This window comes from Xiphophorus maculatus, chromosome 23 (assembly GCF_002775205.1).
Source record: "Xiphophorus maculatus strain JP 163 A chromosome 23, X_maculatus-5.0-male, whole genome shotgun sequence".
In the NCBI taxonomy this organism is placed as follows: Eukaryota; Metazoa; Chordata; class Actinopteri; order Cyprinodontiformes; family Poeciliidae; genus Xiphophorus; species Xiphophorus maculatus.
This window is the reverse complement of record NC_036465.1, coordinates 16,853,265-16,869,739: the sequence shown is the minus strand read 5'-3', so window position 1 is coordinate 16,869,739 and position 16,475 is coordinate 16,853,265. Positions and strand designations below refer to the sequence as shown.

The 16,475-nt window shown below is 37.6% G+C and overlaps 1 protein-coding gene across 1 annotated transcript; it reads left to right on the top strand.

The window, feature by feature from the left end:
* The first annotated feature begins 13,064 nt into the window (after positions 1-13,064).
* Positions 13,065-15,570, top strand: LOC102227582 (protocadherin alpha-8-like). Its single transcript, XM_023328475.1, has one exon. The coding sequence runs from the start codon at positions 13,174-13,176 to the stop codon at positions 15,568-15,570; it is 2,397 nt and encodes a 798-aa protein (XP_023184243.1). The 5' UTR covers positions 13,065-13,173.
* Positions 15,571-16,475: the final 905 nt, after the last annotated feature.

Sequence of the window (16,475 nt, the reverse complement as noted above, 5' to 3'; positions counted from 1 at the left end):
GTTTACTTTTCTCTTATGTTTATGCATAATCGTTAACCCATTCATCTTCTTTCCTGTTGAACTTTGTCCATCTTTCTGCATTTTGTCCGCTTTCTCAATCTGTCATATGTTTTTTAGCACGATGCCTCATGCCTGTGGGGTTGCGGCTGTGGATGCGGCTGTTGTGTGTCAGTAGGGCAGCTTCTCTCTTCTTTGCTGCAGCTTTGTATGAGGATGCTTGCCTCTCATATTGGGGTCAGCAGAAAGGATGGTAATCTAATTTGCACACACACATAATGCTGTTGAAGCAAAAACAGTCAGGTTTACTCATCACACATGAAGAGTATTCTCGTAGACAAACATTTGTGATGTACAACAGCTCATGGCACCTACTCACAAACGTCTAATCCTCTGTGGTCAAAGTCACTTTTACAGAAGAAAAGTGACTACATACACAAAGGAGGTGACCAAGAGACACAGCATGAACATCCTTGATGATATGACCTGTCATAAATTAATATAAAGGCTCTGTTACTGAAGTCTACAAATGCTTAAGATTATAGTACAGAAAAATTATATTAGCACAACCGGCAGTCTTTGCTGCACTGTGCGTGGAAGGGTTTGAGCAACTCGTATACAAGCGTGATACACACAGCTAAAACATTCGTCCTGGCTCTGATTGGTTTTTCTGAACAGGAGCAGCGTACTTCTGTAGATGGATGTAGAACCGTCAGAAGGATGCAGAGGCTAGATTTTTTTATTTTATGTTTTTCACAGATTTTCTGTCTTGGATTATACTGCCACAACAGCCATCCATCCATTTTTTAACAACTTTGTCCCTAGTGAGGTCGGGAGGGGAGCTGGTGCCTATCCTGGACAGGCCATAAAACACAAATCCTCTTCTTAACCACAGAGACAGGTGATCCTTTTCTGCCAGTGCAATTTGCAGCTCTGCAATGATGATATTGCAAGGCCTCTAGGCCTTCTCTTTGAGTGAAACAGTCTGTTGTGACATTGTTACCTTCTCTGTCTTTTTTGGGAGGATTGTCTGTGGTCTTCTGTGACTGACAAGACACAGACGACTTGTAATGTCTGTTACAAGTTTCCTGTATCTTAACTCAGGTCGTTGCATGATTACCATTCTATCACCACACAGCAGTGAAGCTACTAAAATGCTTATAGGTACCAATGACTCTTCAGACAGCTGAAGTGGATTAAGATGACAGGAAATTTGAAAGAAAAAAAGTATTTATTAGAACCTGTCAAAGTGGGCCTGATTCTTTTGTTTTGGGAAGACTGGACCTTTAAACAATTTTATATCTACAATGAGTTCAGCTTTAGGGAGCTCAAAAAACAGAAGCACAAACAATAATATTAATAATAGTAATAAGGCATAGGTGAATATAAAATTGAATCCTGCATCTGTGCCTTTGCACTGATCCCAGGACAGCCTGCATTGTATTTCTATCAGCTACCGTTGCTTCATACGCGCTTTAATCCGTTACCATCTGAGCAGCATGTCCTAAATGCATCTCGTCATTCACTTCCTCCCACTCAGGAAGACATAGTCTCATGGATAACCTGCCCACGGTGTGCCCCACTTTCCCCTCACTTACTGAAATAGGACTGGTCCTGTTGTGACTGTGCATGGAGACGTGGTTATAGACACTAAGTGGATGGATGGAGGAATTTTATTTTCCTCCAATGAGTTTGTCTCAATTTCAATGGCTGACAGAAATGTAATGTAGTCATGAGCCTCATCATTTTAATTTTGTTTCATAAAGTTTTTGTACGTAACGAACATATTATGTTACTTTGGTTCAACTTATGTACAAAAACCTTTTTAGTGAATTAAATTAACACTGATTACAAAGATTAATAATTTGTCTTTAAGGACTAGTACTGTCTCTTTTTATTCATCCTTTATCTATTGTCATGGTTTGTGATAACCATGAGAGTGTTTTCATATCTCAGTCACATTGTTTTTATTCTCTGCTGCTCACTAATCACTTATGCTCAAATTGCAGCATTGTGTTTTGCCACATTTATTTCTTCAGAAAATGTAAGATGGCCATCACTAACTTTGAATATTAATTTTACCCTGTGTTGTCCCCTTCCCAGACATTTATCAAGTGTTTTTGTATCTGTTAAAGCTGAGCTATTTTCATGTGTTCTTCTGTTAATGATTGCTCATGTTTTTATTAGCATTATCCCTCTGCAGACATTCCAGTGATTTGTTAGTGGTGAATTAGGAGGCAACATTGTCCTTGTTGTCAGCACAAGTACTGCTGCTGTGCAGCTGATGGGGACGTTAGCAAAGAAAGTGTGTATATTTTGTACACTTTTGATATGGAGTGAATAGGCACAATTTAGACTGTACTTTAACATAATTTCACAGTAAATAACCATTTCGTTGCACCTCTTTTTCTAAGATTGCATTTTACAGACTGTAATCTTTTACTAGTTTCATGTCATCATTTTTTTCCTTCTGTTGCTTCATATTTAATAGGGTAGAAAAGGACTGAGTGGGCCAAACTTTTATTGCAGGGAGCATTCACAGCTGTAGGGTTAGCTTCCTTGGCACAGCATGTTTTGATCTTGCCATTTGTCCTAGTACATGAAGAAGAGCAGTTTGGAGCCGTGTGTGGCTTTCAGATGAATTGGGCAAAGCTGGTAAACAGTATTTGGGTCATATCTAGTAATATACCTATATAAATAATTGCTTTTTTGTGTGACTTTTTTCTTCTCTCATGGTTGGGTTAAATAAGCCCATAGTTTCCTTCCCGCTGTAGAATCAAAGTTGTGTTGATGAAATCCCCTTTTTAGTATTGCCTTTCTCATTTTATGATCAGCTGACCTGGTGGACTGAACCCTGTCCCCTTTCTGCTAGCAGCTTCTACCTCTGTAAACAATAACCATGGAAAAGGCATAAGTAAATGCTGTGTTGGATTGCCATTTTAAATCCTTGCTGGATGAGCAAAGCTTAAATTGGGAATCATAATGATGCTTTATCTATTTTTCTTTAAGAAATTATTATAGTAAAAGTAGGAATATAATTATCACAATGCTTCACTGGTTTAGCTATATATGTCAGTCTCTCTGATGTCTGATGTAATAACCAGTGCTTGATGGCTTATTTTTATTGCTAGTGAAGGCAAGTTTTTTTTTTTTTTTTTAAAGATGTATATTTTTTTCTGAATCAACAGAGATTAGGACAGATGTGGGTCTGCAGAGCTGTTGTTTGGCATCAGAGCCCACACAGCCACAACATCTGCTGCTGTGCGCGGGACATCACGGCATGCCTGCGGGAATGAACTGACTTATGGGTCAATGCAAGGCTACATACATGTCAGCCACATCCATTAAGGGCAAAGGCATAGGATCTCTGATTGATTGATGTTGAAAACCTAAATCCAGATCCTCAAATCTAGATAGATGGAGTAAGGTATTGGTGTTTGATTGAAAAAGGGCTAAACGGGTGTGGGAAATCCAAAGTCGTGGGGTCAGACATTGGACGTAGCTCTGATAAGAGGATTGGCCTCTTCTAGCTCCATCTACGTACTGTTTGCTAAGGGGGGTAGGGAGGTGAGGGAAGGTAAATGGGCTAAACGGCTATAAATTCTGTCTGATTAGAACTGAATCTTGTGTTTATTTCTGACTATAACTGGATGGGATCAGATGTTTACTGAGGAAGAGGACCAGTCTCAAGCTGCAGGGTTCCTCATCACCCTGTGGCTGTTTCCCTCATCTGCTTCTCCCACTATGCATCTTGGGTAATTGCTAAGTCTTGTGTTCAGCAAGTGCAGTCCTCTTTGCTGTTCTTTTTTGACTTTCTCTTGACTTGTGTTCTCAGAAAAATAAAGCTGTTTAGCATAAGTTTATGTGTGGCTGCATATTATTTTAGAGCAGCTAAGACAACATTTCTGTCAGGCTGTTCAACATAATTTAAGAACGAGTTTATGAAAAGTCTTGCTGATAGTTGTAAAATACTTTCCTTCAAAATTGTTCCTTTCTTTTATGTATACACAAAAACATTCAGAAGTATTCTTAGTCTAAACAAAATGATAAGGCGTATTTTTTTTATTTCAATTATTTATGTCTGATGACTAACATTTTCAGCCAACAGTTAGCAAAGAGTTGCTTTATTTGTCAACTCATAATCTTTAACAATACATCAGGAAGCTTATATATATATATATGTGTGTTTTTTAAAGTGTTTCGTCTGCCTGATTTTAGTCTTTAAAATATGAAAATTACATCATTTTATAATTTTTTCTGTCTGATTAAATCATTTAAAAATATTAATTCAGGTGTCATGATCAGTTACTCAGTACTTGGGGAGCTTTATCTCAAAATAACTTTCTTCTCTTACACAAATAATTTCTTGGGTGGCTGCTTTTTACTTTTACTTGAGTAAAAATATATTGAAGTAATAATACTCATAACAATTTTTGGGTACTCTACCCACCTTTGAATATCTCATTTTAAGTTTCGCCTTGTGCATGTATAAAATTCAGGGACATTTTGTCCTGCGGGGGCATTTAGAGGCGGCGGTGGATCAGATGACATTGACAGAAATAAACAGATGAATTCATTAATGAATAAATCTACAGCATGAATTGCCTTCCCTTGATATTGAAATGAACAGATATTCATTTGAGTCTTTCTGGTCATCATTGTGAAGTCTGAACCTGTCAGGTGTCCTTTGCAGTCCGTGAGTCATGCCATCCCACATGCAGCTTTGCCTTTTGTAAACTTGTTCTGCTGTACTTATTTTGAGCTGAGCCGTCTGTCCGAAAAATGAATCAGAAATGTGGGCATTTAGAGCTGGTTCTGTTATTGTGACAGTGTTGTGGAGATTAGAGCTTACATTATGTCACATAGCTCTCATTTGTTACTTAATGTAAACGTAAATTCCTCTTCAGTGTTGCCCGTCATCTTATCCCGTAGGCTAAATGTATGAAGAAGACAGAGGGATGGGTGTGGAAGATGAGTGTTAATGCTGTCAGCTTGACTCAGATCCCGCTATCTCCTCCCGCCATGCTTCTCTTTTTGCCTGTCTTTATTCTCATCACTACTCCAATTTCTCTACCACACCTGATTCTCTGCTTCACCTACTGCTGGTCTCTCCTTTTTATTTGATAGTTTCCTCAGTTTCTATCTTTGTCTCTGTTCTCCTTGTTCTGGTTTTTAAACAAAGAACCCTTATCGCAGATTTTTTGCTATCCCTCCCCCCTCCTACACATGCTGACGTCCTTTGCTGGTTTTCTTTTACTTATGCCCTCTCCTGTTGCTTTTTGCAACTGCAGGTTCATGGGAAATGGGGATTGATTCAACTTTGTCCTTTTTCCTCTCCTGTCCTTTTCTTGTTTTTAGTATTTCATGTATTTATATTTCATTGCTAACCATTATTGGACTACCAAGCATTTCCTGCTTATTGTGTTTTAGTGATATACCATAATTATTGCACTTTGTAACTGGAGCTGGGTAAAGTACACAAAAATTGTTCTCAAGTAAGAGTAGCACTACTTAAAGATGATTTTACTGAGGTAAGAGTCTAAAGCAGGTGTCCAAGAAATTAGTAAGAATAAAAGAGTATTTGGTGAAACAGTTACTTAGCTACTGAGTGACTGATCATAACATCCAATTTAGTATTGTAAAAATTATGTAATCAAGAAAACAAAATTCAAAGATGTGTGCAAATTCTGGTATTTTAAAGACTAAAATGGAATAACTAATATAGCTGCAAAATACAACATTTTAAGCAAAAAAAGACTGTTTCAAATATTTGTTTTAGTTTAAAACTCACAAAACAAATGGCACAACAGGTTCAACAAATTGAAAATAGCATGAGAACAATAAACAGTAAAGCTCACTTTACCATAAACTTGGTCTGTGTCTAGTTGATTTGATTTGTGGTTCAAACTTGTTTGTTCTTCATTCAGTGAAGTTACTTGCAGTGAGTAGTGCACTGTTTAAGAATAGCGACACTTCATAATAATATTGTTCTACTAAAAATAAAAATTATGGTGTAGTAAAACTCCACAAAGTATATTGTTTAAGCTCAAGTAGATGTAAATGTGTAAATGTAATCGGCTAGATGAACAGGCTATTCTCCATCTACCACTTCAAATTTCTCTTAACTTAGAAAATATATAGTTTATTAAATATTTTATTGGAATTATGAATGAATTGTGAAATATGAAATGGATTATCCTTTTACTGGGTCAAGCTTGAGTCATGTAGTAATTAAAAAGAGCAGTCCAAAATATGTTTTGCATATGTCATAAAGCATCAGAGTCCTGTCTATATGTGACACAAGTGACGATAAAGGAAATTATTTTTGTTTGACCAAAGAATTTCAATGACTTTAAGTAAAAATAAAACCTTTTTTTCAGTAAGATAGTTTCACTTTATGAAATTATTTGTCTGATCTGATGTAAGGACAGAAATATGTGATTTTTTTTCTGTCTTGCACACCAGTTTTTAATACTTCAAGTCCAAAAATCTTCATACCACTGGCAGATTTAGCAATGCAGCATTTGAATAGCAGTGTTTTAAAACATGTGGGATAAAACTAAATATTTATATTTCCTCTAAAAAAACAGTACAATCCTATACAAACTGATTAAAATGTATACAATTATGGTATATCACTAATACATCAAATAGATGTTGCTTTTAGCAATGCTTCACTGAGGCTGTTGCCTGAATTACTTCAGGTCATTTGTTTTTTCTTCTATGTTCAAAACAATATTTTACATGAATTCATCATTTCACACTGCCTTGTATCATATAGTTTTAGTTATTAAAGTGCATGCTGCAGTGGAGTAATTATTGCTTTCCTTAAGAGCATCTTGTACTTGTAGGGAATTTTAAATGCTTGATTTAGTTTGTTGCAGTGCCTGCAGTCATTGCGGCGTATCAATAACTCTCTCATCTACTGCCTAATGTCACTGGCTCAGTGCAAGACAGTCACCTTTACTTTTCTTCTCTGACTATATGACTCCAATTTTAGCAGCAGAAAGAGTAAATAGTTTCTTATGATGTACTGAAAATATAAACAAAGCTTCTCAGCAAATTTAATTGCCTCAAAAGACTTTCTGTGGTGGATAATACATGCAGGGCACAGTGTAATGGACTGAATGTGGGTAAGATGACACAAGTTGACCCAGAAAGAAAGAAAAAAAGACTGGCAGGAAAGTAATTCAGAGTTTGATATGTTCATCAAAAGGTTTCTTAAATTCAATATTTTTGATAATTGCTCCTGAAACGGTTGTTTAAAATGAGCAAGTTTGAATTCTGACTCAGCTTGTGTTTTCTTATTACTGAGAATGTGTGAAAAAAGTTGTTACATTTGATTGAACACTATAATGTACAGTAATGCAGTGTAGGACAGAAATAGCCATTCACACACAAATACTCATATTTCTTTGGACCAAAATCCCAAACGGCAATAATTCAAGTTTAAGCTAGGCTGCACTTTCCTTTATGAAACCTGAAGCTCAGGTTAGTCTCATATATATGTTTAGTTTTGATGGTGATGAGAGTGGAAGGCGTTTACTATTTTTGGAAAGTGCCATCCAGAGCTCACACGATTGGTTGGCAAGTCATTATTTTATAAATAGTCGTCGTCATATCCTGCAGAAAGTAGAGCAACCTCACATAATCATTCCAGCAGTTTCTAACATGAGACTCTCTGCAGACCAGCACACTCTTCTATTATTCATTCATTTTTTTTTCTAAGAAACAGGCCATGGCCCTGGCCCGCATATGCAATGTTCTTCACATCTAGTGCTGCCTAATGCATCTTCTGCTGCATGATGAATAAGAATGTAAAAATATAACCTGCGCGTTCTGCATGAATATGCTTGTGCAGTAAACAAAAGTGCAGATAGAGGGTGTTTCTTTGTTTTACTGAAAATACTTATACTGTATACTCAGTTATCACCCCACATTTTTTGCACAATCTGCAGTTAAAGATAAGAAGATGTTCTCAATGTCTCTTCTTTTTTTATTTTGTTATTTCAACCAGAGGACAGTACTATTAAACAAGATGCATCCACATCTCCATTTGCCATCTAGAAGAGCTGACATTTAAATATCCGGAGCTAAAGGAACGGCATTTCACTCTCAGGCTGCTGGTGAAGCTGTAATGCTGATGCCATTTATGAAGTGCATAAGAGTGCTAATCTGATAGAGCGTTTTATATTCACCCCCGCCTCTGCCATCAGGATGTCTGCACATGTGGAAACTCCTAGGAGAACAAAGAAGCGGGTGAAAAGGCTCCCCCTTGTGGCAAAATGCATAAATTTCTGTCACTTTCTGTGTGTTTGTTTGCCTTCAATTATTTAGCGTGCCGCCACTGTGAATGTTACACTGTCATGACTGGAACTATTATTGATTATCTCTGTGACTATTGATCCATAAATGGCAAGTTCTGTCCCATTTTCTGTCCCAGTGTGTCTGACTCAAACACAAACATCCCCACTGAATGGTGAGCATTTTATTTATCAAATCTGGGATGTGCTTTACTAAAAGATAGATTTCTTCCTAATCCCACCAAATGCAGCCTGCTGGCTTCAGGCACCGTCTGAGAGATCAAGTCATAAAAACTGAAATACCCAATGGAAAAATCGGGTACTTGTAAATTGTTAAATATCCATGTAATGTAAAAGTCTTTAATTACATAAGAGAAATGTATTAATTATAATTCACTTGTGAGGGTCAGGGATCAGCAAATCAATGTTTTGTTTTTGGTGTTGCTGCTCAGTGACATAAGGCAGGGTGTGGCAGAGGAGGATGCAGGGGGGGCTTGAACAAGACTGCATATGCGTCACCATGAAAACAGGAGGGAGGATAGTGAATCAATTATGTGAGAGCAGGGTGAGGGGCTGTTTCAGATGGACTCTGCCTTTAACGCTATAGGCAGAGATTTTTGTCCAAGTAAAGAGTCTATTAGAGTCGCAATAATTCTGGATTTCCAATCAAATTTGCTGATATTTACACCTTATTTTTGCCTCATTTTTATTAGACTTGACTTCGGATGTGTGTTTTGTTGTTCATCTAATCCTGAGTTTGCCCTCTACTTTGTCCTTTATGTTGGGCTTCACATTGTGTCTTCTGCCCTTATTTTGTCTTCTGCTCTCACACAAACAACTGTAGTTCAGAACAATCATAATGAACACAAAGTGAATCTTGATAGTCTGATACAAATCCTAATTAAACTCACTATGGCAATATATACTGACTTTTAACGGAAGTTATAAATAGATTGTGTGCATTTCTGATCATTAACACAGATGTGTTGTAACATTTTCTTTCCGTTCTCAAACGAAAACAGTGGATAGTGTTAAAATAGCACAGTGCTGGCTATTTAAAGCATCAGGTTTTCTATCTTTTTTTACAAATGTTAGTGATGTGCAAAGGGCATCAAGATAATCACGCAGCAGGTGTAGCATACATGTTGTTTTACAGTAGAGTAACTAATTAAATGATTTTCTTTTTAGGCAACGTTCCATTACTTTCCAATAGAGTGAACAATGTGTCCCACTGTGGCCCTCGGTGTGTGTGTGGATATGTGTTACTGGATTTTGGGCATGCTCCATATTGCCTTGTCCTGATTTTTCATTTTGTTCCGGCACATGTTTCCATAGACACGCCTCTGCCCTACTTACTCCAGAAATGAGAGGAGACGAGCACAGATTTGGAAATAAATGATTAAGTAGAAGTAGGATTAAACGGTATGGATGACTCAAATTTTATATTTCTCTTCAACTCTTTCAGGAAATATATTGAAGACAAAAGAGGATAAAGCTAATATATAACTAGCCACATGGATTTTAACACTGTGTATGGTTAATAAAAGGTACATGTACATGTCTCCCAATTGTTGCTTTATCTTTATTTTTCTATTACCTGCAAGGTCTGCAAATTTATTTATTCAGATCCTTCTTTATTCAGTAATAAAACGCTTTGCTTCTCATCACTTGAAACCTCCTCTAATTACATTTTTAATGATAGACATGTAAGGATACATTGCTGTGAAAAAAGTTTTTGTCACCTTGCAGATTTCTTCTGTTTTGGCTTTTTTGTAAATTTTCTTTAATGCTTCAGATTATCAAACACATTTAAATACAAAACAAAGAAACCCTTAATAAATGAAAAATTCCTTTTTGAAATTATGATTTAATTCATTATGAAAAATAATGCTATCCAAACCAACCTGAGCCTCTTTTGAAGAAACATCTGCCCTCTTATTAAATCATGACTAAATTGGCTTAACATTTTGAAGAGCTCAGATCATTGCCAGACAAACAGAATGAAGAAATAACTTAAACAGAACATGTCTTATGAATCTCAAAGTGTTTGATCTTAAGAAATTTAAGAACAGATGAGAAATGAGATCATACCAGCCTGGATAGGAGTACAAACCCATTTCTAAGTCTCTGGGTTTTCAGTTCACCACAGTGAGCAGAACCAATATCCACAAATTGTAAAACAACAAGGAACAGGTGTGAGGAATTTAAGGAATTCAAGGAATTTAAATATATAAATCAAGGCTATTTTATTAGGCTTTTATTAGAAGAAGATGTCTAAAAACAACTAACTGTGACTTAGAAGGAAGTAGTAGTAGGTAAAGCAGCACATTTAAACAAGAATTGTGATGCCCCCTTCTGTCATAATGAGCTGTATTTCAGACAGAGAAATACTGCCAACATCATGTGATTGCTGGACAACTTCTGCAAGGCAACGTGGGACTCAGAGGTGCAGTGGGTGTGGGATGGCAGGATGCAAAGGTCAGGCTCTCTCAGAGTCTGCAGGGATGGGAATAAACCTATTTTTGTCACAGTGCTGCAACAGTAAATATGCTACAGTAGTGTTACATTACCAATGTATGAGCAACCCAGGGCTTGTCTGCTTGTGAAAGTATATATATCGTTCTTCCATAAGTGTTACTATGATGCGATAAGATTTATTAATTGAAATGAAAGTTGTATTAAAGTACACAACAGAAAAAGTGTAAGTAGCTTCACAATCTTGTATGATGTTTTTTGTATCCCTATTGCAGTGAAAGATAAACTAACAGCTTTCTGCGTGAGTGTGGGTGTGTGAGAGTGTTTGGAGAAAAAAAACAAAAAACACATCCAGGATGGAGTTGCTATGGAGATGAGAGAGCAGTGCACAAGAAGAGAGGAAGCAGAAAAGGGGGAGAACTGGCCTCAGAGCACATTCAGATGGCACCCTCCCCCCCATCTACAGACGTCAATGTGAATGATACAGTAGAGACGCCTGTGAAGTCCTGATTTACTCCCAATTGTGCACAGCTTTTCAAACAGCCATTGGGAAATCATCAGACAGAGGAGACAGAACACATTTAGCTACTAAATATGGTGGAAACTGATCAATAATGCAGGGAAAACGCCTAAACTGACTGACTCCCTTCGCCCCTGCAGCCCCCGCCCCTCTGTTACCTCGCATCGCCCTCTTTGATCACATCCCTCCTGATGCTTCCGGAAGAGTGAAACAAGTTTAAAGGAACAGGCACAGATAATTATCATGCATAACTACCATGAATGAAATATTGAATATTTTTTTCTAAAACACAACTTATTCATTATTATTTATTAATTGTTGGCTATGAAGTATCAACAATGAATTAAATGTTTTTAGTAAATAAAATATCAGGGGAAAAAAACACATTCTTAAATGTGCATTTAAGAGTAAAATAAATCCATACAGTTTTATTATAGTAAAGCATTTAATGTTGATTATTTTCCATTCGATGGATGTTTTCCCAGACAAGCGAAAGGATCTGAAGGTTGAACAGGCATGCTCTCTGACACAAACCCAGTTTGACTAAAGTTGATTGCAGTACTCTTTGATCATGTATAAAGTACCTAATTTGTGTGAAGTTGCAATAATAAATGTTCTTTTTTTTTTTCAAGATAGATTGTGTTGTAAATTGTCTCTGATTTTTATTTTTTTTTTAAGTTGTCAGACAAGCAAGCAAAAATGTTTTGTTACAGTCACATTTTTAAATTATGCCTTGTCCTAATAGTGCTGAATATGTCTGGATGTGTATGTGTTGTGTTGTTTTTTTTTATTAGAAAGATAATCCAGGGACAAACTCTGTGAAAACCTTGCAGTGTAATTGTTATGACCTACAAACGCATGACTCACTGAAGTTCAAGTACAAGATAGACTTTTACATTTAACTTTGCGTTTGTTCAAACTTATCTAAATATTCAGCCTATGTCTCTAACTCGGGTTTGTTACTTTACAAGTAATTGTCATTGACACATTTGAAATTTAAGCACATAAATCATAAAAGATTTATTATTTAAACTGGTTTTGAACACATGACTTTGGCTGTAAGATGATTAGAAATGTTTTCAAATCAAATAATGCTTCCTTAGGAATGGAAATGGGACACGAGTTACTGAATCGGGCATCTAATCCCAGGATTACATAGTGGAGAATCTGCATAAGCGCATGACTGCTGTCTCTGTGGAGATGCAGGGAAAATGTGAAACATCCCAAAATAATCCGAGCAAACTGTGGAGATAATTCACTAAGACAATTAAGCGCCTAGTAAAAGTTAATTGTTGCTGTAAATAGATTGAGAGAAGAGAAAAATAAATGTCTGTCTGAGGCAAAATGGGAAGAAGCTATATTTGTTCATTTAAATGCCTTACTGAAAAACAAAATATAGTGCTGATTAATGTGTAAATAGGAAAACAGACGCATTGACCCATGATAGGACTCACAAGCGTAATAATAATAATATTAAATACAAGATGAGTTTTCTAAGGTGAAATTGTAAAAAAAAAAAACACATTACTTCATTGCCATATAGTTACTTGAGCTGAACCTTGTGGTAGTAACACTGTTGTCAGAGGGGTTTTGACAAAGCGCATAACATAATACTAGATTGAAGAGTAAACATTGGGTTGCCTGTAGTTCTACTCTTTCTCCACCTGGCGTCGCTGATGATCCATCATAGGTAGCTGTTAATTTTTTAAATAGATACAAGCCCCTCCTGTTTTCAGATGATCATGTTCTCATTCTTTGTTACACAGACATTGAGGAGACACTGGATGTTACTAACATTAAGCTCAATGCGGTTACCATCATCCATTATGTGCTAAATATCCGTTTTGATTTTGAATTCCTCATTCATATTGGAGAGAAATGGCTTTTTCTCGTGCATGGAGCAGTTTTGGGATGTATTTCTACCTTTTTTTACTCTGCTGCTGGCAAACGGTGACTGGGCAGCTCTCATATTCCGTTCCAGAGGAGGTAATCCCAGGGACACCGATTGGAAATATCGCCAAGGATTTAAACCTCAGCACACAACAGCTGGAATCTCGTATGTTTCAGATTGTTGCTGGATCGAAGAAAAAACTATTTGAGGTAAACCTCAAGACAGGTTTTCTTTATGTTAGTGAGAGGATAGACAGAGAAGAGCTTTGCTCGGAGGAGCGCAGATGCTCACTTAAAGTGGAAGCTGTGATAAATAATCCGTTAAAGATTTATCATATTGACGTGGAAATTTTAGATGTAAATGACAATTCCCCGTCCTTTGACACCACTCTGCAGAATTTGTACATTGCCGAGAGCACTTTGCCGGGAGTCAAATTTGCATTATCTGAAGCGACTGATGCAGACATAGGAAAAAACGGGGTCAATACTTACAAATTAAGCCTGAATGGACATTTTTCGTTGGCTGTGCACAAAACAGATGATAGTGTGTCTGCAGAGTTGGTGTTGCAGAAGGCATTAGACCGCGAAAACAAAGCTGCAATCACAATGACGCTGACTGCATTAGACGGTGGGACTCCTCCTAAATCTGGCGCCTCGCAAATTATCGTTAACGTGCTGGATAACAACGACAACATTCCAGTATTCAGCCAAGCACTGTATAAAACAAACATTACCGAAAATACGCAGGTGGGAACAACGGTGATCGCTGTGAGCGCCACCGATGCTGACGACAGCCTGAACGGTGAGATTGTGTATTCGTTGAGGAGCAAAGATCAGAAACACATATTGGATATGTTTGTAATTGAACCACAAACTGGCATCATTAAGGTAAAGGGTAATATAGATTTTGAGGATAGAAAAGCATTTGAGATAAGAGTAGAGGCCAGTGATAAAGGACAGCCACCCATGTCTGCTCACAGCAAGGTGCTGGTAGAAGTGTTGGACCTAAATGATAACGCTCCTGAAATCACCGTCACTTCTTTGCATCACACTGTGAAAGAGGACGCAGCTGCGGGCATCGTGGTTGCACTTGTTTCAGTTCTTGATAAAGACAGTGGAAAAAATGGTGACATAAAGGTAGAAATTAAAAATGACGTACCATTTAAACTGGAAACAAACTACAAAAATTATTATTCGTTGTTAGTTGACGGGACGCTCGATAGGGAGAAAGTCTCTAATTACAACATTAATATAGTCGCTACTGATAAAGGAATCCCGCAACTTTCAAGTACAACTATAGTTTCTATAATTGTTTCTGATGTAAATGATAACGCGCCTCTGTTTTCAGAGGATGTCATTAATGTGTCCCTCAGGGAAAACAGCGCAGTGGGAACCAGACTCAAGAGAGTTACTGCGACTGACGCTGACTATGAGCAAAACAGTAAGATGAGCTATTCATTTTTACAAAGTGTCGGTAATATATTACCATTATCCACACTGGTGAATATTAATTCAGAGACAGGGGATATAATTAGCCTTCAGTCTTTTAACCATGAAGAGTTAAAAACATTTCAGTTTAAAGTTCAGGCTACAGACTCTGGTGTTCCTCCGCTAAGCAGCAACGTGACAGTTAATGTTTTCATTTTGGATGAAAATGATAATAATCCAACTATTTTAGCTCCTTATTCTGAGCACGGCTCTGTTAACAGTGAGACCATCCCTTATTCTGCTGAAGCGGGATACTTTGTAGCAAAGATCAGGGCTGTGGACGCAGATTCTGGATACAACGCGCTGCTTTCTTATCACCTGTCGGAGCCCAAAGGAAACAACCTGTTCAGGATCGGAACCAGCAGCGGAGAAATCAGGACTAAGAGGAGAATGAGCGACAATGACCTGAAAACTCATCACTTGTTGGTGTTAGTTTCTGATAATGGAGAACCTTCTCTGTCAGCCACTGTTTCTATTGATGTGATGGTGGTTGAAAGCACAGCTGATGTCCAGACTCAGTTCAGACATGTGCCTATAAAGGAGGACAACTTCTCTGATTTGAACTTGTATCTACTGATCGCCATCGTGTCAGTGTCTGTGATCTTTCTGCTGAGCCTCATCAGTTTAATAGCTGTCAGATGCCACAGGACAGACAGTGATTTCAGCAGGTACAGCGCCCCCATGATCACCACCCACCCTGACGGGAGCTGGTCTTACTCTAAAGCTACTCAGCAGTATGACGTGTGTTTCAGTTCAGACACACTGAAGAGTGACGTAGTGGTTTTCCCGGCACCGTTTCCGCCTGTAGATGCTGAACTGATCAGTATTGACGGAACAGACACTTTTACCAGAACTCAGACTTTACCAAACACAGACAAGGTAAGATGTTTATATTAACTTACAGTTCTTGCAAATGTATCTTCAAAAACTGAAGATGCAACATGACATGTAGAAAACAGTTGTATTTCTTTCGTACAAGACAAGAAAAATGAGTTTAATATATGTCTTTGAATATTTCGTTAAAAGATACTGCTGTGTGGGTCAACAGAACTGTGTTCCTTCTAGATAGAGTATGTTATTGGTTATTGAGACTTATGTCATTGTCCATGGTGCTGAATTTATCAACACATTCTCACTACGATTTCTGACCAAGCGTCACATATTGACGCGACGGGTACCCCTTCGTGTCAATATGTGACGCGGACGGACCGTCCGATGCGTCAATATATGACGAGTTGGGAGTGATAATGGGTTGAATTTATATGATAAGCGAAAAACCAGTGTATTTTCTCGTAGGGATCTAGCACAATATTGGTTCGTTTACTGTCATTGCGGATCATAAAGGATGGAAATCAGTTTATTTGCATTTAGTGTTGGTTCTTATAACAGTTTATCCGGACCTTTTTTTCACAAAAGGGAAACTATTCTTAAATCTTCAAGTAGCTGCTTATCAAATTGTTTTTTTGTTTGTTTGTTTTTTTTTTCTTTTGACGAATGTAGTTATTTCAAACAACCACATGAGGACATCATAGACCGTCACATGATGTCTGTTGTTTGCTTCAGGCCCCTCCCAAATTCATAGGATATTTCCTCAGTGCTTTGTTACAAAGAGTCGCAAAACAGGAGTAGACGGACACCGTTCTGCTCATTCCTTTTTCTCAAAGCAGCTACTCTCTGTTTTAATACCTCATGGCGAACGTGAAGTATCCAAAATATTAAATGGGGATTACAGTCCATACGGCCGTTTACAGAACTGGATAGCAATATGCCGACGGGAGGGATACGCGGACCTTGTAGGATCT

Bases quoted from the DNA above. Each gene is read 5' to 3' on its own strand.
- LOC102227582 (XM_023328475.1), top strand. From the start codon at position 13,174: ATGGCTTTTTCTCGTGCATGGAGCAGTTTTGGGATGTATTTCTACCTT.